We start from the raw sequence: 27,250 nt of genomic DNA, 5'->3' as shown, positions 1-27,250 counted from the left end.
AGACATGATAAAACCCTGAAGTCTGTAATTTGAGCACCTTGTTGGCACGGAATAAAGAAACACAACAATAATAGAAACTAATAATGTTGTGAGATTGGTGGGAAATGTACATTAATGGGCTACCAGAGCTGAAGTCACTGAGGACTCAGGAATCTCTTAGTGTTAACTGGCGAGGGGCACAGCGTGGGGGCCGAGGGGTCTGGTATGTACATTCTAGTTCACTAAAAGATTGCCATATGAGTCTCAAATAAAAGCCCATGTCACCAATATCATTGTGAAACACATGTACAGATGCGGTGTAAAGAGTCATGTATATGCATTGAAAATTACATTCTTATGATCTGTGTCTAGGGACTCGTCACCAGGAAAAGTGAAAAAATGGTTTTCTTTCAGGCAAGAAATGTTTATCCATCCGTTTGTTTACCTGTAAATTAAGCATGTAGGGTTCACATTCCGTTCAGAAGGACTGTGAGAACTTCAAAGAAAGAAAAGTAACAGGAAGTAGACGGGGGTGGGGACCCAATTTTGGGGTACACATCAAAGGTTTGCTCTAGTATATTTGGGGAACAAAGAAGACACCCTGGCATCTTTCACTTAGGAAGTCGATGGACAGCGAGATGGACAGTGGGGTCGCTATCAGGCTTGGTTGAGAACTTTGGGTGAGAAACATCTTTAGACAGGAGGTTAACCTGTTGGTTAAGTTTAGTCTCTAGGAGCATGTTATGATTTCATTTTACATGTAACCATTTTTTGCTCGCATTCTTACTCACTATCACTGGAATCTCTGTTCTTTGATCATCTCTGTTCTTGTTTTCACTATAAATATACCTAAGTGCTGTGTGTTTTGCAGTATAGAGTATAAGTAATAAAGTATAGAGTCTAAAGTATAAGTAATAAACTGGTGTGTACTGTTCCATTGGGAACAGCAGGCCTGGTAATTCTGTGGGTGTTCAGTGGATAAAGGTCTGGACACTATATGGAACGGTCAGAAGACTCGGGGGTTGGTGTGTGCCTATCACTAACTTGTACAAAGAGTCTGAGGTCTGAGGAGGCCTGGATGGCACTGTTTGTTTTGCCAGAGCCTGGTCGTTTCAGGGAACTGTCCCACATCAGGCACAGACAAGACTTCCTCACTCTAAGGGCAGGTGATGGTAAGGTGCCTCGTAACCCTGGGAACTCCTGGGGAGTGTCACACAACTCTATTGGAATTCTCTTTGTTTCTCTCCCTTCCTTCTAATTACCGGCAAGGGTCGCCCTTAGTATGTTGTAGGTCTTCTCGGAATTCCCTCCGGCTGCTTATCCTGGGCAAAGGCATCTCTTGTCCTAGGGTTCGGCTGACCTGCTGCAGGAGAACAGGTGAGGATGCAGCACCTGGGATCAGCTCCTGCACAGCTTTGCTCGACTGCAGTGCTGACACCACCTCAAAGATGGCACATGTTGCCTGAAAGGAGAGAATGGTAAAAACTGAGAGCTCTTCCCAACACCATCACACCCTCTCTCCCCTTCTGAGATCTGCTGTACGAAATTCTCACTTCTGCCAGTAACTTGAATGACTGCGAGCAACTCGCTTAACTCGTGGCTCAGTTTCCCACATCTGTACAAATGTGGATGACCTACCAAGGCATGTTGTGGGTCCTAAAGAATATTTGCAAAGCTCTGTGAGAAACCTGGTTCAAAGACTTGCTAATTGCCAGATGTTATTAAGTAAATCAGCCACGTACTCTAAAACTGCCGTATTTGTTCCACAGACAGCAGAGCTGGACTCAGGGAAACAGTACATCAGAGGAGAAGTGCCCACACAGCAATATTATACCAGACTTCTAGCTTTCCATCAGCAGGATTGTCACAGGGCAGAGGAAAGCCTGAAAGACGTGTCTGTCTTTACTTACTGAGAGAGGTTCAGCAGCTGCCAAATCCCTGTCGATTTCAGTCTCTGAGGTGATGCGGCCTTCTTGTCTTGTTGGAGTCTTTATCTTGTCTATCAGGATCTTTAGGACTTGAGTGGCAAGCAAGGGGTCTCCCCCCAGAGATCTCCACAGCTCAGTGATGTCACTGCAATTTAACAGAAGTTACATGTGACCCCTAGACACTTTTGTGGCTCAGACTGAATACGTCATATTTAAGTAAAGACCAAATTTTCTCCTTGCCAATGATGAGAAAGTTAGGAGTACTGTCCTCCTTTAACGCTCCTCGTGTTTAAATATTGAGTTTCCAGTTACAGAACTAGGTTAAGTGACCTAGTCTTACTGCAGCCTCACCATTAATACTAGACTTCAGAAGGACAGGACACAGAGCGCCAACCTCAGTTCCTGCTTTCCCATTTTCCAGTAAATATGGAATCATGAACATGTGGCCACAAAGATCTAGGGTTTGGAAGGCAAGTTGATGAAGGAAAAGCCATATTCCTACTAACTGGTGTGATATAGCACGGCCAGAGAACAGCAGGAGAGTGATAGATGGGAGATATGTAAGCCCCAGGATGATGAGAGCCTTAGTCCCTGTAGAGGGAAGAGAGGCTGCTACAGATTAATTAGAGCACCTGAAACCAATTAAGCCAATTAGAGCACCTAAAGCCAGTCACCTGATAAAACCCCCCTGCTTCAATCAGACAGTTGGAGGAGTTGAAGCAGAGTGGTTTGGTGTTGGAGCAGAGAGCAGTTTGGAGGAAGCAGTTTGGAGAAGTGCTGTGGCGGGCCAGAAGACCAAGACCCTAGGTAAAGGGAAACCCGGCTTGTGCAGAGCAGAGGGACTCTACAGACACAAGGGGTTGGGAGAAACTTGGCCCAAGCGGAGAGCGGGCAGGAAGCCCCACAAGCTGAAGGGCCGGAGAGGGAAGTAGCCCAGGGGAAGGAATCGCTAGTTCAAGTGGTTCACTGCTATCCCTAGAGCCCCTGGGCTGGGACCTGGAGTAGAGGGTGGGCCCAGGTCTCTCCCTCTCCACTCCCCTTTTCTGGGACACTAATGGGACAGCTGATACCCCAGTTCAGGGGTGAGAAACGGTGCCCTGCACCCCCACAAGAGGAGAAAGTGCGGGACGCAACATAATAGTGCCGGCAATTTGCCACACTGGACATACAACTATGAGACCAAATATTCGTGGCCATCCTATGTCCCCTTCACAAAGGGTGTCCCTATCCTCTGTTTGCCAGAAGCTGGGACTGGGCAACAGGGGACGGATCACTTGACAATTACCTGTTCTGTTCATTCCCTCTGGAGCATGTGGCACTGGCCACTGTTGGAAGACAGAATACTGGGCTAGATGGACCTTTGGTCTGATCCAGTATGGCCGTTCTTATGGTCTTAGATTCCAGCACTGATAACTCAGTTAGGGATCTTTAAATGAAATGATGGATCTGCTTCCAGTCCAGTTTTAAGTACCCAGGACAGCAACTCTATTCTAGCAGCCGCACCCTGACTGATACCAAGCAGAGGTCTGATGATAATATTGGCTCTATTCTTTGTAATCAGCCAGGGATTTGGACTTGAAGCTGTCATGCTACCAGGAAACCAACAGCCACTGCTAATTTCCAGAGTGAGGTCAATTCAGGTGTCTAGAGAGGTAGATGTTTCCAACAATACACTCCAGTTATACCAGTAAAGATAGGTCTTTAGGATATCAAAGCAGCTATTAATTAATGGAAACAGAATGACACTTAGTTTCTCTCCGCACCCCACCTTAACATGCTCTTGAACCTTCCTGCAGAAAGACCCAGGCTATTAACCTTTAGGAATTATCCCAAACTGTCTGCTGCTTAAATAAAGCCCTACATCTCCCAGTAAAGCTGTGGGATCCATGTTTCATCAAGATGAATGCAGTAGGTAGCGGTGTCACGGAGTGTGGGGGGACTCAGGGCCCTGCACCCCCGGCTCCCTGCGATTCACCATGACTCTCAGCCACCCAGTAAAGCAGAAGGTTTATTTAGACGACCGGAATACAGTCCAAGACAGGTCTTGCAGGCACAGACAACAGGACCCCCCTCAGTTAGGTCCATCTTGGGGTCCCTGGCACCCTAGCCCCCCTGGGAGGTCAGAGCCCCGTCTGCCTCCCAGCCCTGGTCACTAGCCAGCTTCTCAGACTCTGCCTTCAGCAACCCCTCCCACAGCCTTTGTTCAGTTTCCCGGGCAAAGGTGTCACCTCGCCCCAGCCCCCTCCTGGGTTCTCATGTTACAGGCTCAGGTATTTCCAGTCAGTCTCCCATCCCCCAATGCAGACTATCCCAGCCACACTCCCCTGTCAGCACTCACAGACCCCAGTAAGAACAGTCCCAGTTCGTCACATCTCCCCCCTTCGAGACCGAACTGAGCGGGGTCACTTCAGCCAGTGACCCGGGGAAGTTCGAACCTACCCCCGTTCCCATGGATGCCCCAGCATCCCTCCCATTCCTTGGTGAGAATTACACCAGGCCCCTCCAGTTTCACGCCCCCCCTTAGGTCGGGGGTGCTCGAGGGCATTCGCAGTTCGCATGTGGGAAGGGTTATGCGGCCTGTGCCCTTTTCCCACCCCAATACCCCTGGGGTTCCAACTGGGCTGTGGTCTTCTCCCAGCGCTCCAGTCTGGAGGTCTGTGCTTCGGGCTCTCTTGGTTCAGAGCCCCCCTTTTAACCTTGGCCACCCTCCGGAAAAGCTCCTCTATGCTGGGCAAGGGTCCTAAAGCCATTTTCCCCTTGTCCCGGGCCTTCCTCCCCCTCTGACAGGGGTCACAGGATCGGCAGTACTGCCGGACAGTAACAAAGACCCCAGGCCAGTAAAAGCTCCGTAGCAGCCTCTGCTGGGTACGCCAGGTTCCCTGGTGCCCTGAGAGGGGGGTGTCATGGGCCCGGTACAGCAGCTGGCAGCGATACTTCTGGGGTACCACCAGCTGCCTCCTGATCCCCCCTGACTCCATTTTCCCTGGGGGAGCCCATTCTCGGTACAGGAACCCCTTCTCCCACAGGAACCTTTTCCGGCCACCTCTCCCCATGGTCTGTACCGCACCGAGGTCGGCCAGGTCCCTTATCTTCCGCAAGGAGGGATCTTTCTGCACCTCGGCCTGGAACTCAGCAGCTGGGACAGGGATGGTCACCTGCTCTTTCTCGCCGGCTGGGTCTGAAGCCGCAGCCTCCCTGAGCCGTGTCCCTGGGTGTTCCCTCCCCACCAGGTTAGGGTCCTGCGCCTCGGGCAAGGCACCCTCCCCAAGGTCAGGGCGCAGTGCTCCTCGCCGGCTCTGACTGCGGGTCACAACCAGTGCATTCTGGGGGTTGCTTGGCCAGTCCTCCAGGTCTCCCCCCATCAACACCTCAGTGGGCAAATACGGGTGTACCCCCACGTCCTTGGGGCCCTCCTTGGCCCCCCACTTCAGGCGTACCCTCGCCACGGGCACTTTGACTGGTGTCCCGCCCACCCCCGTCAGGGTCAGGTAGGTGTTGGGCACCACCTGATCTGGGGCCACCACCTCGGGCCGGGCCAGCGTCACCTCTGCGCCCGTATCCCAGTATCCATCGACCTTCCTCCCATCCACCTCCAGGGGAACGAGGTACTCTTTTCGGAGGGACCGCCCCGCGCCCACCGTATAAACCAAAAACCCTGAGTCTGGAGCATCCCGCCCCACAGAGGAGCAGGCCTGGAGCTCTCCTCCCTCCTTAGCAGGTGGTACTCTGCCAGCCCCCCTTCCCTGGGAGTGCTGCCTCTCGCCCGGCTGGGTCTCTACCCAGTCAACCCTCTGTGGGTTTGGTCTGCTCAGTCTGTCCCTGAACCGGGGGCACTGGGCCCGTATGTGGCCTCTCTGGCCACAGTGATAGCAGCCCATGTCCCATGGGGCCCCTCGAGTGGGTCGGATGGCCCTGATGCCGGATGTTCCCCTTTGATGGGGGTTTTCCGTATTTTCCCGCTGGGAGGTCCCATGGTGACTCTCTCTCTGCGTTGTGGTGGGACTGTTCCTTTGGGACTCCTCCCTGTTATCCCCTGACCGGCTCTTTACAAACTCATCGGCCAGCCGGCCTGCATGTCGCAGGTTCTCTGGTTTTTTGTCCCTCAACCACAGCCTCAGGTCGGATGGGCACCGCTCATACAGTTGCTCCAGTACCAGCAGTTTAACCAGGTCCTCCTTCGTCTGGGCCCCATCTGCCCACTTGCTGGCGTATCCTTCCATGCGGACGGCTAGTTGCAGATATGAGATCTCAGGGGTTTTATCCTGACTCCGGAACCTTTCCCGGTACATCTCAGAAGTCAGCCCAAACTCACGTAGCAGGGCCTTTTTGAATAGTTCATAGTCCCCTTTTTCCGCCTCTTCCAGTTGGCGGTACAAGGCCACGGCTTTGGGGTCCAGTAAGGGGGTGAGAACCCGGAGTCTGTCTGCAGGATCAACCTGGTGCAGCTCGCAGGCCGTCTCAAAGGCATCCAGGAAGTCATCCATGTCCTCCCCCTCCTTACGTGGGGCCAGGATGCACTTATCAAAGTTCCGTGCAGTCCTGGGTCCCCCCTCACTCACCGCAGCCGGGGGCTCGTGGCCCTTCAGCCTCGCCAGCTCCAGTTCATGATGCCTGTGTCTCTCATTCTCCTCCCGTTCATGATGCCTCAGTTTCTCTTCATGATGCCTCTGTCTCTCTTCATGCTGTCTCTGGTGTTCACGATCCTCCAGCTCTCTCAGTTTTAGCTCTATCTCCCATTCCAGCCCATTCCGCTCCACGGATGCTGCGCGTGGCCGGGAGGATCCCCTGCTGGCCGGCGAGTGTTGCCGGGAGGATCCCCTGCTGGCCGGGGGGGTCACGGCGCCCTCGGTATTCGCTGGGCTCCTCCCCACCCTTCCCCTAGGCATATGAAGGAGGGGTCTCTGGAAGCCCTCAGCAGCCAGCTCACCACTCCCAGCTGGGACAGACACTGGGGCCTGCGCTGCATCTGCCAGGCTGCTTCCCTCAGATACAGGGATCAGTTCATTCGCGCGATCTCCCTTCTCCAGCTGGGCAATGAGCTGTTCTTTGGTGAGCTTCCCAATGCGCACCCCCCTCTGCTTGCACAGCTCCACCAGGTCGCTCTTAAGCCGCTTGGCATACATCTTCCTGCTGGCCACTCACAGGCCTGTGTGCTCACCGCTCCCCACAGTTTCCAGGGAGACCCCTAGTGTGCCAGCACTTCTCGAGGTCACCACCTCTCTTTCCAGGGTCGAGCTGCAGACTCCTCCGCCCCTGGGACCGCTCGCTGCGATCCCCCGGGGAACCCTGTTACTGCAAAAGTCCTTCTCGCTGGTCACACACTCCCAGGGGTGATAACCGTCTCTCTCTGACTCCTCAGCACGCCTGGTCCCCGTCAATCCCCCTTCGTTTTACTTCTCCCCAGTCACTTACTGCAGGAAGTGCCGTCCACGGGGTGCAGTAGATCCCACCACTGCCACCAGTTGTCACGGAGTGTGGGGGGACTCAGGGCCCTGCACCCCCGGCTCCCTGCGATTCACCATGACTCTCAGCCAGCCAGTAAAGCAGAAGGTTTATTTAGACGACCGGAATACAGTCCAAGACAGGTCTTGCAGGCACAGACAACAGGACCCCCCTCAGTTAGGTCCATCTTGGGGTCCCTGGCACCCTAGCCCCCCTGGGAGGTCAGAGCCCCGTCTGCCTCCCAGCCCTGGTCACTAGCCAGCTTCTCAGACTCTGCCTTCAGCGACCCCTCCCACAGCCTTTGTTCAGTTTCCTGGGCAAAGGTGTCACCTCGCCCCAGCCCCCTCCTGGGTTCTCATGTTACAGGCTCAGGTATTTCCAGTCAGTCTCCCATCCCCCAATGCAGACTATCCCAGCCACACTCCCCTGTCAGCACTCACAGACCCCAGTAAGAACAGTCCCAGTTCGTCACAAGCGGTATATACCTGTCCATCGGCAGATGTTCGCCGAGGAGGCTGGAGATCACTGGCTCTAGGTCACGGTGAGCTAAAATGGACACCGCCTCCACCAGGAACTGCCTCAAGCTGCCCTCCTGGATAGTAGGCATGTGGCTATATATTATAACCAGGATGTCTGGCACCTGGAAGGAACAAAACCAGAAAGAAATGTCCCTTTTTCTTTCTCTCCATTCATTCTACAGAATCAAAACCTTTATTTAGCCATTTAGCCAGTTGCTGCTTTTTTAGAAATTCTTCACTTCAAGAAACAAATGTTCAAATATGTCTGCATAAATTTAACCCACAAAAATTGCCCACACTTGGCTGTAAAAACTAACACTGACACACACATATACATACCAGGTAATTTAATGTGGTGGTGCCCAGCTATGCATTAAATAAACCAGTTCGCATGCACAAAAGAAGGCTTTGCTTGCCCACATTTTGCAGGTGTGATTTAAGCAGCCAAATCTGACCATTTGCCTCGAAGAATGCGGAGTTCATAAACAACCACAAGCACAAAATATGCAAGTGCTTTAAACACAGTGTGCAAATGCCTGGGACTATGAACAGGTGATGACCTCTCATATTCACTCCTAACCCTTCACATCTTCAAAATACTGTGCAAACATGGCAGTTCTGCTGCGAGGGTTCCCTGTCCTGAGACCTGTATCAAGACAGGTTTCAGAGTAGCAGCCGTGTTAGTCTGTATCCGCAAAAAGAACAGGAGTACTTGTGACACCTTAGAGACTAACGAATTTATTTGAGCATAAGCTTTCGTAGACTACAGCCTACTTCATCGGATGCATAGAATGGAACACACAGAAAGAAGATATTTATACATACAGAGAACATGAAGAGGTGGGAGTAGCCATACCAACTGTAAGAGGCCAATCAATTGAGATGAGCTATCATCAGCAGGAGAGAGAAAAAAAAACAAAAAAAACCTTTGAAGTGATAATCGAGATGACCCATAGAAGGTGTGAGGATATTTTAACATATTTTAAAATGAGGAAATAGACAGTTCACTTGCATGTGAATTTCAAAGAGATGTATTAGACTAGCAATCAGCAACTCATTCAAAAATGAACACTAGTTGCTAAGTGTATTTGTCTGTGTTTATCTATACCCGGTTAGAAGTTTCACAATGTAACCAAATTAGCTTGTAGATGCTAATTCCCTTTCATGTCTTAATTGCCTTAATTATGTGTGCAAGGTGTTCAGTTAACCTTAAAATCCAACATGTCAGATATTGCAGGAAACTAATCATTTCTACATTGTCTTCAGCTTAACTATCTGTGTTATAATGGAAGAACAGCTAATTACCTGATGTGAATGAGTGTAACTACTTTACTGTGTATGCACAGGAAATAGAAGGTTTCAGAGTAGCAGCCCTGTTAGTCTGTATACGCAAAAAGAACAGGAGTACTTGTGGCACCTTAGAGACTAACAAATTTATTAGAGCATAAGCTTTCGTGGGCTACAGCCCACTTCTTCGGATGCATAAATAGAAGATTAGCTTCAAAGCAAAGTACAGCAGGCGATCTGCATTGCCTATTCTTCACTCACCAGCATGTAGCCAAGGAGCTCCTGTTTGCGGGTGCCCTGGACCAGCCGGTGATGCAGTGCCGCAGTAAACTCCCCCCTGTCCCGGTCTCTCCCCGCAGTACTCCACGCACCTGAACCTGGCCGAGGACTGCATGCGGCACTTCAAAGGGACGGTGGAGAAGCTGTGCAGCGTGGAGCAGCTGGGTCTGTGGGCAGAGCCTGGCTGGGGGCCAGAGTCTGGCTCATGGACTCAGCCCGGAGAAAGGGGTCTCAGAGCCGCAGGCTCGCTGGAGCCAGGGCCAGCCCCCCCATGTAGCACCGCGGGTGCAGAAGGGGGACATGGGGCTTGGGTTACTCCCTGGGGGCCCGTTGCTCACCCCAGGGGGTAGGCGACCTGTGGGTCGTGGGGCCATTGTGTCTCCCATCCTGCTGCGGGGCAGGAGGAAGCGGAGCAGCCTGACCTGGGCCTTGTGTGTGCGCCCCCCTCCCCCCCAGGACCTGGCCATGGGGATGGACGTGGATGGGAAGGTGATCAGGGACCCGATGAAGATCATCCGGCCCGTCCTGCTGGACCCCAGCGTGCAGGCCTACGACAAGACGCGCATCATCCTGCTCTACATCCTGAAGAACGGTAACGCCACAGGCCTGCAGGGCGCAGCCCTGGGAGGCCTGCTGCTGCAGGGGCACTCCTGGAGGCGGGGCCCAGGCCTGTGGGGGAAATAGCACTGCTCAGACTGGCACACCCCCCAGCCACGCAGGGCGTCTCCCAGCCAGCCGCTTCCCGGGGCCTGTGTCCAGCTTGGCTCTACGGCCCTGGACCCCTGCCCCCAGCGCCCGAGAGAACCTCTGGAGGGAGGGAAGAGCATCAAGAACCTAAATTCAGTCATTAACTGCGTGGGGTCTAGTGGGTTAGAGGGGGGCTGGGAGCCAGGACTCCTGGGTTCTACCCCCAGCTCCGGGAGGGGTAGGAAGAGCAGGATCTCAGGGTTTGATCGGGGAACTAGGACTCCTGGGCCATGGACTGAATGTGCCAAGGCTGTGGGTGCGTCCCAGGGGTGCTAGCGCTGACCTGCCTCTCCCCATGCAGGTGTGAGCATGGAGAACCGTGACAAGCTGATCCAGTGTGCCAACATCCAGCAGCTGAGGGGCAGCATCAACAACATGGACTTCCTGGGCACCTCTCTCACGCCTGGGGTAAGGGACTGGGGCCAGGGGCCAGCAGCTGTACCCATGGCAGGGGAGCCCAGGCCATCCTGGAGGTGCCCCCCATGGCAGTGACCTACTCCCAGCACAGAGGTGGCCTCTGCCCCATACAGTGGGGTGACGCCCTCCCCATATGAGGGTGAGTCCCGAGTTACTCCCCATCTGGGGTGACCTCTTCTGCCCTGCAGAGGACCCTGGGGATCAGGACCTCAGATCGCCAGGGAGCTGGTGACCACTGCATGGGGTGGCCATGCGACGAATGGGGGGAAGCGGCTCTGTTCTCCCATCAGTCTCTCTCCCCTTCTCTCTCTCTCTCTCTCTCGCTCAGTGATCCATTCTGTTCTTTTCTCTGCCCCTCCCCTGCCAGCCCGGCTGGAGCAACTCAGGTAGGCTGCGCTCTCCCTGTCTGTCCCCGTTCCCATCCCGCACCCCCTCCCTGCTGCCTCTCACCCCCTCTCCCTTCCTCCCCCAGAGAAGGCAGGTGTGGCCGCAGTCCACCTACCTGCTTTCCCGCTGGACCCCCAGGCTCAAGGACGTCATGGAGGTACCAGGCCGTCTGCTTCCTGGCCTTGGGGGTGGGGGTCACACCTGGCAGGCTGGGCCCAAGGGGGAGGGGCTGGTTTGGGGTCAGCCATGTGTGGAGCCCTGCATGTCCGTGCACCATTTCTGCGGACAGTGGATCGGTTGCAGATACAACCGGGTCGGGCTCTACTCCCCAGCAGCGCCTGGCCCGCGGCATCCGGCTCAGGCAGCTTGGGGGGCGCAGTGCACTCGGGACCGCCGGCCAGCAGCCAGTGGCTGGGTGACAGGTCGGAGTCGGGGCTGGCCGGCACCCACTCGCCTTGCCACGCTGAGCAGCACCAGCGTCCCCACCAGCTCCCGGGCAGCACCCCACTGTGATGCAACATGCTCTGCTGCTGCCGTGTACCGTCGCTTGTGACCCCCCCCAGGAGCATCACGTGATGAGAAACCCCTCCCCCCAGCCCCCACCCCCTCCACGCTGCCCCTTCTTGAGACCCCGCCCCCGCGCTACCCATTCTCCTCTAGACCCTGCCCCCTCCACGCTGCCCCTTACCCCCAAGCCCCACCCTCGCGCTGCCTCTTCCAAGCAAGACCCCTTCCCCCCCTCGCTAGCCCTTGTGAGGGCTTGCTGCTACCCATGAGGATGCGGATACAGACGGCTAGTGGATCGCGGGCTGATGCACATCCACATTTTTGTATCCGTGCAGGGCTCTAGCCATGTGAGGGGCTCATCAGAAAGTCCTCTCCTGCTGCCATCCTTAGGGGTCTTAGATCATAGACACGAGTGCAGGGCAGTTGTCTTACCTGGTACTGAGATGCTGCCACCTCTGGGGTGGGGCAGAGGCCATTTATACAGGGGTCCCTCACTGGGGCTGAATTCTTCCTGAGGAGTGGCAGGCAGCTGTTAACAGCCGCACAGCAGCACTGCCCGAGAGTCTAGGGCAGGAGGTGATCAGCGTGCGGGGCTGGAAGTGCAGGGGATCCAGGCAGCACACTGTCATGACTGGCACTGGAATCTGAATGGCCGGCAGGGTCCTTGGCCTAACCTCTAGTGAGGAGCAGCTGTTTGACGTTCATCTAAAGGACGAACTCCTGCAGCACAGTACTGGTCACTGACTGCCAGGGGAGAGCGCCCCCTGCTGAGCCCCCCGCCCGCTCCTGGCAGTACAGCGCCCCCTAGCGCCGTACTGGGGACATAAAGCACCCTCTGCTGACTCACTAGCACCCCCCAGCACCCACTGGCTTTTCCTTAGAGGTCTCCTATCCAAGCGCTGCCTGGGCCCAAACCTGCTTAGCTTGTGAGAGGTGACATGGTCGCTCCTTCCCCCAATGCTTGCTGGGGGCTGAGCCCCTCATCGCCCTGCCCTGTGGGGCACTCTTCAAGGGGGTGGGGGGCACACTTAGTTGCCTTCAGCCTACTGGCTTGGGGCTCCTCCAGGCCAAGAATTAACCCCCCCACCCGAGGGAGGCTCCCAGGCCCCTGCTCCAACGCTGTGATGGTTCCTCCTGTGGGATTTTGGGGCAGGCAGTTGAGGTAGCCTCAATCCTGTGCCTAATCCAACCCCCCCCCCTCCCCCACCCCCCGCGCTAGCCGCAGCTCGGCAGGCCTTAAGCCTCCCTGTACAAGTCAACGCAGCGGATTAATGTAAAAGCCCCTTGTAATAGTGTGAGTCGGGGCTCTACCCTGCCGGAGGCGGAGGGGAGCCACGCCGACTCACTGCAGACCAAATCTACAGCCGGTTAGCTCAGGACTCAGGCCCTCTGGGGTGGGGCTGAGGAAAAACAACAGTTACAGGGTCCAGGCCCTCTGGAGCAGGGGCTGGACAAACACAACAGTACCGGAGCCCAGGCCCTCTGGTGCAGGGGCTGGGCAAGCACAGTCACAGCTTAGGAGCCCAGGCCCTCTGGAGCAGGGGCTGGGCAGGCAAACCGTTCAGGAGCCCAGGCCCTCTGGAGCAGGGGCGGGGCAGGCAAACCGTTCAGGAGCCCAGGCCCTCTGGAGCAGGGGCGGGGCAGGCAAACCGTTCAGGAGGGGGGCTCAGGTCCTTACAGCAGGAGCTGAGCACTAACAACAATAGTTCACAGGCTCAGGCCCTTGGGCAGGGAGTGAGCACACCAGTAGTGGCAGCCCAGGCCCTAGGTCAGGGCGGGGCAGCAAGCACTCACGGCTCAAGCCCTTTGTGGCGGGGGTTGAGCAACAAGTAGGTAAGGCCTCAGGTTCCTACCTGAGGCTTGGGTGAGGGGGAAGCCTGCCACCCGTGAGTGGGGGTGGCAGGGGGGGACGCAGGCCCACCCACTCCACTGCGTCCCAGCCCGGGGCCCTAGCAGCGATGACTCTCGCTGCCGGTCAGTGGGGTATCCTGACCGAAACACACTGACATCGGCTCACAGGCCTCTGCAGCCTGACCGGGGTCGGCTACCCCCGGGCTACTTCCTTGATCCCCCTCAGGGCCTACCTCGTCCGTGGGGCTGGGTTCAGGCCAGTCCACCAGCATCGGCTCCTCGGTGGCGGGGCTGGGGGGCTGGTTCGGTAGCTCCTCCCCAGGATAGCTGGCACGGGGCAGACTTGACTCCTCCTCGGGGCCGCTGGTCCGGGGCCGGCTGGGCCAGTCCTCTTCTGGGTACCGGGTCCGGGGCAGGCTGGGCCAGTCCTCCTCGGGGCAACGGGTCCGGGGCAGGCTGGGCCAGTCCTCCTCGGGGTACCTGGCGAGAGGGAGGCTAGACCGGCGCGGGGCGTTAGCAGGCGGTTCGCGGTCTGCCGGTGTCTCCCAGGCGGGAGCTCGGTCCGGGACGTCTGCTCTCTCTGGCCGGCTAGCTCCTACTGAGCTTTGGTGGCGGGTTCTTATACTTCCGGGTCGGGGCCGTGACCTCGGAGGGGCGGGCCCCGGACCCGGAAGCTCCGTCCACCCTGGGGATGGAAGCTGCTCTACCCTGCCGGAGGCGGAGGGGAGCCACGCCGCCTCACTACATACCCCCCCCCCCTCAAGGCCGGTTCCCGGGCCTCGGGGCCGGAACCGTCTAACTCTCCGAGGCGGGACATAAAGTCGGCGTTGGCGTCGTCCTTACCGGCCCTATGGCGGATGGTATATGCATAGGGTTGCAACGCCAGGTACCACCTCGTCAGCCGCATATTATTGCTCTTCATCCGGGCCAACCAGCGAAGCGCGGCATGGTCCGTGACCAATGTGAAGGGGGCCCCCAATACGTAATAACGGAGGGCGTCACAGGCCCATTTCACCGCCAGGGCCTCCTTTTCTATCACTGCGTAGTGTCTTTCCCGCGGGAACAGTTTTCGGCTGAGGTAGACGACGGGGTGTTCCTCCCCATCTACCTCCTGGGACAGGACGGCCCCTAACCCTACCTCCGAGGCATCCGTCTGGAGGATAAATTCGCGGTCAAAGTTGGGGCTGTACAGGACCGGTTTCCTACAGAGACAGTCCTTGAGGGCCTGGAAGGCTCTGTCACAGTCCGGGGTCCATTCCACCCGTCTGGGGCTGGTCTTGGTGAGCAGCTCCGTTAAAGGGGCCGCAATGGAGGCAAAGTTGGGGATAAACCTCCGATAATAGCCCGCCAGGCCCAGAAATTGGCGCACCTGTCGCTTCGTCGTGGGTGGCGGGCACGCGGCCAAGGCTTGCACCTTCCCAACAAGCGGCTTCACTTGTCCTCCCCCGATCGTGTAGCCCAAGTAGGTGGTCTCCTGCCATCCGATGCGGCATTTTTTTGGGTTGGCAGTTAAGCCTGCCGCTCGCAGGGACCTTAGGACAGCTGCTACCCGCTCCAGATGGTTCTCCCAGCGGTCACTATAGATGATCACATCGTCTAAGTAAGCGGCCGCGTAGTCACCGTGGGGAAGCAGGAGGCGGTCCATGAGTCGCTGGAATGTCGCAGGGGCCCAGTGGAGGCCGAAAGGCATGCGGGTGAACTGGTAGAGGCCGGAGGTGGTGGCAAATGCAGTTTTCTCCTGTGATGTGGGGTCAAGGGGGATCTGCCAATACCCTTTACACAGATCCAATACACAGATCCAAGGTCGTGAGGTAGCGGGCTTTGCCTAGCCGGTCCAGCAGCTCATCGACGCGGGGCATGGGGTAGGATTCGAACTTCGAGATGGCATTGATGCGGCGGAAGTCTATGCAGAAGCGCTGGCTGCCGTCCGGTTTGGGGATCAGGACTACTGGACTACGCCACTCGCTCTGGGAGGCTTCAATGACGCCCAGCTTCAGCATCGCTTGTACTTCCTCCTCGACGACTTGGCGCATGCGGTAGGGAAGAGGTCTCGTCGACTCACGAATTACTACCCCCGGCTCCGTGTGAATATGATGGTACACGAGGGTCGTGTACCCCGGCTGGTTGGTAAAGGTCCTGCGGAACGCCTGCAGGAGGCACTCAGTCTGTTTCAGCTGCTCCGCCGTCAAGGATTCCCCGAGCTGCGGGGTGCCGACGTCCTCGACCGGCGTAACCCGGGGTCCCAACTCAGGGTCGGGTGGACAGGGATTAATCAGGAGACCCTCCCGCTTCCTCCAGGGCTTCAAGAGATTAACGTGATATTTCTGGAGTTTCTTCCGGCGGTCGGGCTGGTTGATCTCGTATGTGACCGGCCCAACTTTCCGGACCACCGCATAGGGCCCCTGCCACCGCGTCAGTAGTTTGGACTCACTGGAGGGTAGGAGAAGGAGAACCTGGTCGCCGGGCTGGAACTCGCGGACTTGGGCCGCCCGGTTATAGGTTTGAGCTTGCGCCTCCTGTGCAGCCCTCAGGTTCTCTCGCGCAAGCGTCCCCGCTCGCGCCAGGCGTCCCTGTAGTTGGAGGACGTACTGGAGAAGGCCCTGCGTAGGCGACGGGGTTTGCTCCCAGGTCTCCCTCATGAGGTCCAGCAATCCTCTCGGCCGACGGCCGTATAACAACTCGAATGGAGAGAACTTGGTGGAGGTTTGGGGTACCTCACGGACGGCCAGGAGTAATGGCGGGATCAACTGGTCCCAGCGGCGCAGGTCTTCTGGGGAGAACTTGCGCAGCATGTCCTTCATGGTCCGGTTAAACCGCTCGACTAGGCTGTCGGTTTGTGGGTGGTATACCGAGGTATGCAGCTGTTTAATACCCAGAAGCCGGCAGACCTGTCGGAGTAACCGGGAAGTGAAGTTGGTGCCCTGGTCAGTTAGTATCTCCCGGGGCAGGCCCACGCGGGCAAAGACTTTGACGAGCTCGTCGGCGATAGCCTTTGCCGTAATACTCCGGAGTGGGACGGCCTCCGGACAACGGGTCGCGTAGTCGACGATGACCAGGATATATAAAAATCCGGCCCGGCTTCTCGGGAGAGGTCCTACCAAGTCCATCGCCACCCGTTCAAACGGGGTCTCCATAATGGGCATGGGGACTAGTGGAGCGGGGGCTGTTCGTGGGGGAGCCGCCAGCTGGCACTCGGGGCAGGAGGTGCAATAGTTCCGCACGTCTTGGTGCACTCCGGGCCAGAAGAACCGGGAGAGTATCCGCGCTAGGGTCTTCTCTTGACCCAGGTGCCCGGCGGCGGGGACATCATGGGCGAGCCTCATCACCGCCCGGCGGTGGCAGCGGGGTACCATCAGTTGTCTCTGGGTTTGCCCGGTGCGGGAATCATGGTCGACCCGATAGAGGCGATCCCGTCGCAGTTCGAACCGGGGCCACGTTTTGGCCCGGGCGGGATCTATCAGCGCATCGTCGACTGCGGCCAACTGTTCGTAGGCCCGGCTCAGGGTGGGATCTTCCCTCTGGTCCCGGCAGAAATCAGTAGCGAGTTGGGGGTCGTCGGCCGGTACTGGTGGGGCCCCCTCCGCCTCGCTTTCCTGGCTATGAGGTTCCACCTCGTCAGTCTCCTCCGGAGGGGCCGCGCGGCAATCTCCCTCCAGGGCCGGGGTGATGTCGGGCGTCTCCTGTACCCGGGTGGCTAAGAGACTCGGGAATTCCGGCCAGTCTCGTCCCAAAATCACGGGGTAGGCCAGCCGCGGGGCCAGGCCTACCACCATGGTCCGCGTGACCCCGTCCACAGTCAGTGGGACTCGGGCACTGGCATACGGGCAAATATCCCCGTGGATGCACTGCAGGAGGATGTTCCCCAGCTGGGGGTCTTCGGGGAACCCCAGGCTTTGGCGGACTAAGGTTTGTCCGCAACCGGAGTCAACCAGGGCGCGGGTCTGGGAACCTCCCACCGTGACGGGTACGGTGACTTTAGCAGCCTGCGGGGGTAGATCACGGTTCTCCCCGGCACACACGTGCCCAAAGCTGCACTCCATCTCCGTGCAATCCCGTTGGAGATGCCCCCGCTTCCCACAGGAGAAGCAGGGTCCGATTTCTGGCCGCCCGGGTCGGGCCGGGCCCCGCACGGGGTTCTTAGGGGGACTCCGTGGGCCACGGCCGGTCCCGTTCTCAGGTCCGATGGGAGTAGGCCGAGGCGCACCCTCATGACGGCGGTACCGCAGCTCCTGACTCCCCGGGGAATTCCGTACCTCGCCTCGGGGGTTCATCCGTCTCTCGGGGTGGGGGCGCTCCAGCCCCGGGGGATGACCCCGTATACTCAGTCCCGGCGCGGTTTCGGCCGCCAGAAAGTCCTCCATAAGTGTGACGGCCGCTGCTACCGTTGCAGGCCGGTGGCGGAGGACCCAGGCCCTCCCCCGGGAGGGGAGGATATGGACAAACTGCTCCAATATCACTTGCTCGGCGAGCTCCTCGGGGGGTTCGCCTCTCCGGTTGCAGCCATCGTTGGCACAGGTCCCTCAGTTCCTGGGCCACCAACCGAGGCCGTGCGCCCGGGTTGTAGGCCAGGGCCCGGAACCGCTGTCGGCAGGTTTCGGGGCTAATGTCTAAGGCGTCTAGTATCGCCGCCTTGACGTGGACGTAATCTCGCGCCTCCTCTGTGGACAGGCCCCGGTAGACGGTTTGGGCTGTCCCCGTCAGATACGGGGCGAGGAGGGTGGCCCACTGGTCCGGCGCCCACCCGGCAACGAGTGCGACTCGTTCAAAAGTCACTAAGAAGGCTTCCGGGTCGTCCTGTGGCCCCATCTTAGTCAGTCGCACCGGCAGGGTGGAACGGGGAGCTCCGGCCGCGTCTCCTGGCTGGAGCCCCGCAGGCCGGGGCAGCGCGGTCGCCAGCTGCTGGAGACACTGCTGCTGGAATTCTTGGGTTTTCGCGATCAGGTCTTGGACCAGTTGCTGCTGCTGCGTTCCCATCTGCTGGAGGAGTTGCTGCTGCTGTTGCAGTTGGGCGGCCTGTTGTTGTTGCTGCTGCTGAACTTGGGCCGCCTGTTGTCGCTCCTGGCTCTCCGTCAGGAGCGTGAAAAATTTTGTCACATCCATGTCGCCGGCGGGGGATCGTTCCCCCCCGGACCCCTTCTCACAGGGGTCTAGGGCTCGTGCCCACATACTGGGGCAAGGGCCCCACGTAGAGCGCCAAGTGTAGTAGTGAGAGTCGGGGCTCTACCCTGCCGGAGGCGGAGGGGAGCCACGCCGACTCACTGCAGACCAAATCTACAGCCGGTTAGCTCAGGACTCAGGCCCTCTGGGGTGGGGCTGAGGAAAAACAACAGTTACGGGGTCCAGGCCCTCTGGAGCAGGGGCTGGACAAACACAACAGTACCGGAGCCCAGGCCCTCTGGTGCAGGGGCTGGGCTGGCAAACAGTTCAGGAGCCCAGGCCCTCTGGAGCAGGGGCGGGGCAGGCAAACAGTTCAGGAGCCCAGGCCCTCTGGAGCAGGGGCGGGGCAGGCAAACAGTTCAGGAGCCCAGGCCCTCTGGAGCAGGGGCGGGGCAGGCAAACAGTACCGGAGCCCAGGCCCTCTGGAGCAGGGGCGGGGCAGGCAAACAGTACCGGAGCCCAGGCCCTCTGGAGCAGGGGCGGGGCAGGCAAACCGTTCAGGAGGGGGGCTCAGGTCCTTACAGCAGGAGCTGAGCACTAACAACAATAGTTCACAGGCTCAGGCCCTTGGGCAGGGAGTGAGCACACCAGTAGTGGCAGCCCAGGCCCTAGTTCAGGGCGGGGCAGCAAGCACTCACGGCTCAAGCCCTTTGTGGCGGGGGTTGAGCAACAAGTAGGTAAGGCCTCAGGTTCCTACCTGAGGCTTGGGTGAGGGGGAAGCCTGCCACCCGTGAGTGGGGGTGGCAGGGGGGGACGCAGGCCCACCCACTCCACTGCGTCCCAGCCCGGGGCCCTAGCAGCGATGACTCTCGCTGCCGGTCAGTGGGGTATCCTGACCGAAACACACTGACATCGGCTCACAGGCCTCTGCAGCCTGACCGGGGTCGGCTACCCCCGGGCTACTTCCTTGATCCCCCTCAGGGCCTACCTCGTCCGTGGGGCTGGGTTCAGGCCAGTCCACCAGCATCGGCTCCTCGGTGGCGGGGCTGGGGGGCTGGTTCGGTAGCTCCTCCCCGGGATAGCTGGCACGGGGCAGACTTGACTCCTCCTCGGGGCCGCTGGTCCGGGGCCGGCTGGGCCAGTCCTCTTCTGGGTACCGGGTCTGGGGCAGGCTGGGCCAGTCCTCCTCGGGGTACCTGGCGAGAGGGAGGCTAGACCGGCGCGGGGCGTTAGCAGGCGGTTCGCGGTCTGCCGGTGTCTCCCAGGCGGGAGCTCGGTCCGGGACGTCTGCTCTCTCCGGCCGGCTGGCTCCTACTGAGCTTTGGTGGCGGGTTCTTATACTTCCGGGTCGGGGCCGTGACCTCGGAGGGGCGGGCCCCGGACCCGGAAGCTCCGCCCACCCTGGGGATGGAAGCTGCTCTACCCTGCCGGAGGCGGAGGGGAGCCACGCCGCCTCACTACACCCCTATTATGTGGTATTAGGATGTATCATAGCCTGGGCCCCCTGCGTGGCTGGGACACACCTCATGGGGCAAGAGGCAGGGCCTGGATCTGCCCGCAGCAGGGAAGGGGCACTGAGGGCAGCCCCCTGCCTCCCTCCTCCCCCAAGTGAGGGGCCCTGGATCTGGCTGCAGGAGGTCTCTGCCCTCCCCATAACGGTGGATGGGTGGGGAGTTCACAGCAGGGCACTGAGCAGCTGAGGGGAAGGTGGGGAGATGGGGGGGGCATCACGGGAGGAGTCAACGTGCTTTTTGCTGGCTTCCCATGTCCCACCTCAGAAAGGGGGCCCCAGGCTGCTCCCACAGGGACTGTCAATCATTCAGGGAGGAGCCGTCCCAGCCCCTCCCCCCAATGGGGCCTGGCTTGGCCACCAGGTCCAAGGTTCCTGCTGCTTAGCCCCTGCTGAACTGTCCTCTTCCCCCCTCCCCCTGTCCAAGGGCTGTGGGGGGTAGAGCCTTGACACCCCCCACCCCCACCCCCCGGGTGTAGGAGCCTCTGTGCCTGGGAGTGCGTGGCCAGGACCCTGCCCTCTACGGGGGAGGGGGTGTCCAAGAGCCTGGAGCCCTGGACCCCTCTCACCATGTCCCCCGCACCCCAGCAGTCCCTCAACACACCAGTTCCCAGGATGGAGGAAAGGGACTGGCTGAGCTTTAGACAGCACCCCCAGCCCAGGGCAGGTGCCACCCTCCCCTTCTCCCTCTTGCCTCCTTTGGGACTCCTGTCCCACTGCCTTGGGCAGGGCCTGCCCCCCATCCTCCTCCAGGCCCTGCCCTTCCATCTGGCCTTACCTCAGCAAGCCCCTGGTATCCACACAGTCCCTCTCACCCCCAGCCCCCGCTTCGGGCAGTGCCCATCCCTCTGCCTGGCCTTCCCTCAGCGAGCCCCTGGTATCCACACAGTCCCTCTCACCCCCAGCCCCCGCTTCGGGCAGTGCCCACCCCTCCGCCTGGCATTCCCTCAGTGAGCCCCTGGTATCCACACTGCTCCTTTCTCCCCCAGCACCCGCTTCGGGCATTGGCACAAGAGCAAGCCAGCAGCCGAGTACCGGACGGGCCCGCGCCTCATCATCTACGTGCTGGGTGGGGTGACCATGTCTGAGATGCGCTGCGCCTACCAAGTGACCCGGACCACCAAGGGCGAGTGGGAGGTTGTGATCGGTGAGTGGGGCGAGTCCTGGGGGGAGAGGTGGCTGGAATGCCCAGGTCAGGGACAGTCGGGATCCCCTGGGAGGGGGAGACCCTAGAACTGCCTGCCTAGCACCCACAGGGCGCCCCTGCCACCCTCTGTCCTCCCGCACCCGGGGGCCTGGGAACAGATGCGCTTGCCCCACCTGCCTCAGCCACGCATGGCCTGTATCTAGACACCTGATCTCCTAGTCCCTGGCTCCCCAGGCCTCTCCTTGCCCAGGGACCATGTGTGGGGGTCCAGTCAGACACCCCCAGTAACACCCATAGGGATATGGCTCACCCCCTGCACACACCCCTCTAAGACCCAAGGGTGAGGAACGCTGTCAGCGCGTGGATTCTTGCCTGGCCGTGCAGGGTACAGCGGCACGAGGGGTGCGGTGCCAGGCCGCGGGGGGCAGGAGACAGCCCCTCCCCCCCTGCACTAGAGCAGGGTCCAGCTGCAAGGATGGGGGAGATGGTGATGCCAGCCTCATGCCCGCCCCACTGTGCCCACCGCTGCCAACCACCTCTCTCCCCCCCAGGTTCCAGTCACATCCTAACCCCCAAGAGCTTCCTGGATGACATCCAAACCCTCGACCGGAAGGCCCCTGAGGAGGTCTAGAAGCAGCCCCCTCCCCGCAGAGACTCTGCCCCCCACAGCTCGCTGCCCCCAGAGGCACCTGCTCTTCGCAATAAAGCACCTTCCCCGCTACTCTTGGGAGCGCTGTCAGTTCTTGGGGAGGGACGGGAGAGGGGACGGGACCCCCAGGCTGCTTGGCTGTTAGGGCAGGGGGCAGGCCAGGCTCCCATCTAGGGTTGTGGCCCTCTGTGCCCCATGGCCACCGCCCCACTGATGGGATAGGGGAAGAGTCAGACTCCGTTATGTACAGCCTCAGCCATTCCTAACTCCCCTCCCTGGGACCCAAGGCATAGCCCCTCCCCCTCCTGTCACCCCTCTGCCAGCGATGGGGGGCGCACAGAGGCTGCTACCAGCGACTGGCTTTGGGGGGATTGTGATCCAGCCACTGAGCCCCAGGCTGTGTCTGTCCAGTCTGCAAAGGGTTAAAGAGAACCCCCCTTCTGCCCCCATCTCATCCCCCTTCACCGCCTTGGGGTGCTGGCCCAGCCCTGGCTCCCTGCACCCAGGGCCGGCTCTGGCTTTTTTGCCGCCCCAGGCAAAAAAGCCGCCGCCGCCCCCCCCCCCCCCGCGGGGGGGGGGGGGCGGCCGGAGCCCGGGGGGGGGGGCGGCGGCGAGCCCCGGCGGGGGCTCCGCTCTCCCGCCGGCAGCCGGGGGGAGGGCGTGGGGGGGAGGGCGGCGAGCCCGGCTGTGGCCCCGCTCTCCCCGGCGGCCCGAGCGCCGCGCCGCCCCCCTCCAGGTGCCGCCCCAAGCACCAGCTTGGTTGCCTGGTGCCTGGAGCCGGCCCTGCCTGCACCCCTCCCAGCACAGCCTGGCAGCCTGGCCTCTCGGTGGGAACCTCGGCTCCAGAAGGGGGGAGGGGTCCTAGGAGGACTTGCAGTCAGAGTGCCCAAGTAAGTGGGGGTGGAGCCAGGACTGCATAGGAGGCGTGTCCAGGGTTGGGCAGCAGCAGCAGGGCAGAGCCAGGCTGCATCTAGGACCCCGCAGGACGGGTTTGCCGCCCCGATGGGCCTGGATCAAATGCCCCTGCCCAGTGGCAGACACCTCCCCAGTGCCTTTCCCTGGGTATCAGAGCCACCCCCTGGGCACCTGGAGCCCCAGCTCCAGCTGAGGCAGCCAGCTCCAGCCCCCTTGGGTCTGACCAAGCCCTGAGCCAAGCCTCACCCCCTGCATCCCACAGGCCCTAGAGGTCCCCTCCCTCTTGCCCGCCAGCCGGGCTGTGCTGGGGCAAGCGCTGGCAGGAGTGACCCCAGGTAAAGCAGTGACCTCATTTACCAGGAGTGACCTCCCAGGGTGGTAAAGAGGACTCGGTGTGTGTGTCTGTGTCTGTGTTTTCTCTGCTCTGAGCCCCCCACCCCATTATCACACAGTCAGTGCTGGCCCTGCCCCCTGCTCCTGCCCTACTGGGCTTGTTCCTGGGCCAGTAAAGTGCGATGCCAAAGGCTGGCCAAGGCCTTTGCTGCTGTTCACAGGCGGGGAAGGGGAAGGGGAAGGGAGGGGACGGGGCGGGGTGTGAGGCTGAGGGCCCATGGTACCAGGGAGCGGTATCGCCCCAGCTCCCCCTCTGGCCCTGCTCCAGGTCCCTGGCTCCGAGTCACCCGGCCAGCCCTGCCCCCTCCCAACCTTCCGCCCCCAGGAGGAGGGTGGGGCAGTAGCTGGAGTGTTGGACCAGGGCCTGGGGGCAGCTCTGCTCTGGCCTGTGGACGCCCCCTGCTGGTACAGTGCTGGCTCACCCAGCCATGCCCCAGAACCTACACAGTTCCCCGTGTCCCGCTGCCCCGACTCCCTTGTTCTGCCTCTCTGGTCCGTGTGCCAGAGGGACCAGCAGGGAGCCCCAGGAGTCCCCCCAAGCCAGCTATAGGGTCCCCATCAAGTGTGGGGTTGGGGCAGGCACTGAGCGAGCACCAGGGCCCAGCCCCCAGGCTGGCCCCCACAGGGAACCATACCCACCCAGCCCCTGCCCCTCCCAATAATCAGCGCTGGAACCCAGCCCCCTGCGTCCCAGCTCCCGCTCTAAGCAGTAGCGCCTGCTTCCCACTCAGATCTGGGACAGAACACCTGCCTCCTTGCTCCCCCTCTAGGGCCTGGCCTTTGCCCCAACCCCCACCTCCTCCATCCTCCTGTGCCTAGAGCTGCCCCAGGGTCCCGCTACCCCGGCTGCTGCTGGCCCCCAGCCCTTGGGGCCCTGTTCCTGCGCTGGCACCTGCATTGTGTGAGCAGCTGCTGTAGGCTCATCCTGCCAGCCAGGCCAGGCCTCCCCTCTGGCACCCTCTAGCCTGTGCCAGCAGCTGGGGGTGCAGTGACAGTGTCCCCAAACCCCTCCACCCCCCACTGGAGGGTGAAAGGAGACAAGGAGGGGCTGTGAGAGCCCCATTCTCCTACCCTTCCCGCAGCCTGCTCCCCCGGCTCAGCTCGGAGACTCGCCCTGCCTCTGTAGTCACTGAGCATGGGGGTTAGCGCCATCAGCAATCCCACCCCACCCCCCACCAGCTGGAGACAGAGACCAGTGCCAGGTCAAGGACCTGCCCCAGGTCCCGGAGGAGTATGGGGAATCAGGGCCCAGACCAGGGGTGACCGTGGCGGGGGATCAGACACATCACTCATGAGGGTTGGGGGTTGTCTAACTTCTCCTCTCAACCTGCGCACAGGCCATTGCCCCTCCTGCCCTCTCCCAGCCCATCCCCTGCTCCCTTGGTGCCCCGGGGGCACATAGTCGTGCACCCCACAAGGTGGGAGGGAGGCTTCAGGCCTGTGAGCTGTGCTATGCTGTGACGAAGTGGGGGGGTTTCTTGTTTTCTGTGGAGTTTCAATGGTTTGCATGCGGAGGGGGTGGGACTCAGTTTCCCTGGGTGTTACTCGTTTAACAAGGTGAGGGGAGAGGGAGTTTGTTGTTGCAGAGGACCGGAGAGAGAACTTGGGGCCCCAGCCGATGGCCTGGAGGATGGATACCCCAGCGACCGGTGACCTGGCGACCTGGTGACCCGGAGGCCCAGCTTAGGAGCTGCAGCCGGTTCTGGCCAGTGGGCGGACAATGGGCTGCAGAGCGAGGACCCAGTGACCTAACCAGCCGGTTCCAGCCAGAGGACAGAAGAGGGGAGAGGAGGCCCCGGTTTACGACCCTGTTTCCCTGAAGAGAAGACAATGGACAGAGGCGGGGCTTGGGGGAGGTGATATCAGATGCCCGGCTGGGAAGCAGGGGGGCTCTGGGCTGGAGAGGGGGAGCAGGCAGAGCCGACCGGGGTGCAGAGAGACTGGGGTGTGCTGGGCTGAGGGAGGCCAGGCCTGAGGCCCTGAGAGCTTCCCGTGCTGTGTTCAACTCTCAATAAACCCTCCTGTTTTATGCTGGCTGAGAGTCACTCTGGTCTAGAGAACAGGGTTGCATCAACCCCTTTGGGGGTGGAGGCCCAGGGGTCCAGAGCGAGTGGACTCCCTGAGGGGGCCCACGGCGAGAAACAGGTGTGCTAAGGCTCCGAGAGGTGTGGCTCCAGGAGGTGGAGGGGCCTGACCCCGAGAAAGAGTGTACCCCCGCGAAGGGCTGTATCACTAACAGGGGCACCCCCCACGGACTGCATGGGGCCAGGAGTGGGCACGATCTGTGAGTCCGTGACAACGTGGTGTATGAAGTGGGATTGTTCGTGGATGCACCCTGTAGACGTGGGCTGCGAGCGCCGGCGCTTTGCAGTGAGTGGCTGCCAGTGATAGAATGAGGGTATTGAACGGAACCAGCCTGGAAATGGCCTAGAACCAGCTCTGTAAGAGCGACCTGGCACGTCTGTGCAGGGAGAGGGGGCTGAGCGTGGGGAGGCTCACTAAGGAGCGGCTGATTGCTCAGCTTGTAGAGAATGACCCGTCTGAGGTGCAGGCTCCAGACCCCAGGGGGACTCCCGGGGTGCCCGGAGAGCTGGGGAGTAGCCGTGGGGGCAGTCTGTGTAGTGACCGGGAGTGGGTCAGACCTGACTCCCCAGTCAGTACAGGGAGACCCCAGTCAGGTTCCTCCCTAGAGGAGCTGCGGAGACTGGAACTGCAGCTGAAAGCAAAGGAGCGGAGGCTGGTGGACCGTGTAGAACAGCGGAAGCACGACTTGGAGATGGACGAGAGGCGGGCCAAGAGGGCCTGCCGGGGGGAAGTGGGGAAGGGCCCCGAGCCGCCAGTGGTGTGGGGAATCTAGACACCAAACTGCTGCCCCAGTTCGAAGGGGGGGGATATTGATGCCTACCTCACAGCCTGTGAGAAGGCTTGTGAACTGAACCAGATTGACCGCGCAGACAGGCTTCGCTGGCTGACCCCCCTGCTGGGTCCCAAAGCCATACAGGCATTCAGCCAAATGGATGGTGTTGAGAAGGGGGACTATGACCTGTTCAAAGAGGCTTTGCTGCTGAAGTTTGAACTGACCCCCGAGGCGTACAGGAAATGATTCCAGGGTGTACGCAAGACCCCAGGTGTTTCTTACAAGGAGGTCGCCAACCTGCTGCGGGAATATCTCCGCAAGTGGGAGAAGGACGCAGGGGCCACTACCGCAGAGGACGTGTATAACCTGGTGGGGTTAGAGCAGCTGTATGACATCTGCCCTCTGGACCTAAAGATGTGGTTAGGGGACCAGAAGCCCAAAGATCTGTGCAGTGCAGGGGCACTAGCAGATGAGTTTGTGGACAGCAGATCGGGGGCAGGAGGGAGACCCACATCAGGGACTCATAAGGGGAGTCACCCAGAGACCTCTCAAAGGTGGGACCCCAACTCAGGGGTGCCCGGGAATGCCGGGGCGGGGCCACCCCCGTCGTGGGACTTGAGGGACCTGAAATGTAATTACTGTGGCCAAAAGGGGCACAAGATGGCACAGTGCCTGAAGATGAAGGAAATGGCAGCCAAGCAGAACCCGCGGGGTGTTAACTGGGTGGAAGCCCACCGAGAGGGGGCACCGCCGGGCCCGGGGGCTGCAGTCGAGAGGGCTGTGCCAGGGGGAGGGGATCACCAGGCCAGGCCAGCAGGGGAATGCGGGGCCCCAGGTCCAGAGCACCCGTACCTAATCCGCCGGGTGAGCGTGGGACAGGCCCTGGGGGACAATCGCCACGTCATCCCCATTGAGGTGGGGGGAAGGAGCGTCCAGGGGTTCTGGGACACGGGCGCAGAGGTGACGCTGGCGCGGTCCGAGGTGGTAGACCCAGACCAGCTAGTGCCTGATGCCTACCTGACCCTGAGGGGAGTGTTCGGGCCCCCCGTCAAGGTGCCTGTAGCGAGGATACACCTGAAATGGGGGGGCTAAGGAGGGACCCAAAGAGGTCGGGGTGCACGATCACCTGCCTACCGAGGTGCTAATGGGTAATGACTTGGAGAACTGGCCGGATGGCATTCAGAGCGCCCTGGTCCTTACCCGGAGCCAGAGCCAGCGAAGGGCACGGGACCTCCCGATGGGGGGGCTGAAGCGCCGAGGGTAGGGCTCGACAGGGTTGGGCCGGAGCCTCCGTCCCAAGGTGGGGAAACTGAGGCGCCACCAGCCAGGGCTGTATCCTC

General features: G+C 60.1%; 2 protein-coding genes across 2 annotated transcripts in view; one reads left to right on the top strand and one right to left on the bottom strand.

Moving 5' to 3' along the window:
- MRO (maestro) overlaps positions 1-7,956 on the bottom strand; it is a 33,450-nt gene extending 25,494 nt beyond the window's left edge. Inside the window, 3 exon segments of the mRNA XM_065419593.1 lie at positions 1,340-1,441; positions 1,890-2,052; positions 7,835-7,956. Of these exon segments, the coding sequence (XP_065275665.1) occupies positions 1,340-1,441; positions 1,890-2,052; positions 7,835-7,956 (387 nt within the window).
- The window catches only part of LOC135891966 (syntaxin-binding protein 2-like), a 72,920-nt gene extending 51,193 nt beyond the window's left edge, over positions 1-21,727 (top strand). The window contains exons 14-21 of the mRNA XM_065419650.1: positions 9,890-10,025; positions 10,482-10,588; positions 11,070-11,141; positions 15,172-15,702; positions 15,971-16,195; positions 16,630-16,904; positions 20,939-21,096; positions 21,648-21,727. Of these exons, the coding sequence (XP_065275722.1) occupies positions 9,890-10,025; positions 10,482-10,588; positions 11,070-11,141; positions 15,172-15,702; positions 15,971-16,195; positions 16,630-16,904; positions 20,939-21,096; positions 21,648-21,727 (1,584 nt within the window). The remainder of the gene's footprint in view (positions 1-9,889; positions 10,026-10,481; positions 10,589-11,069; positions 11,142-15,171; positions 15,703-15,970; positions 16,196-16,629; positions 16,905-20,938; positions 21,097-21,647) is intronic.
- The last annotated feature ends 5,523 nt before the right edge of the window (positions 21,728-27,250 follow it).

This window comes from Emys orbicularis, chromosome 19 (genome assembly GCF_028017835.1).
Source record: "Emys orbicularis isolate rEmyOrb1 chromosome 19, rEmyOrb1.hap1, whole genome shotgun sequence".
NCBI classification, from domain to species: Eukaryota; Metazoa; Chordata; order Testudines; family Emydidae; genus Emys; species Emys orbicularis.
This window is presented reverse-complemented; position numbering and strand designations above follow the sequence as displayed.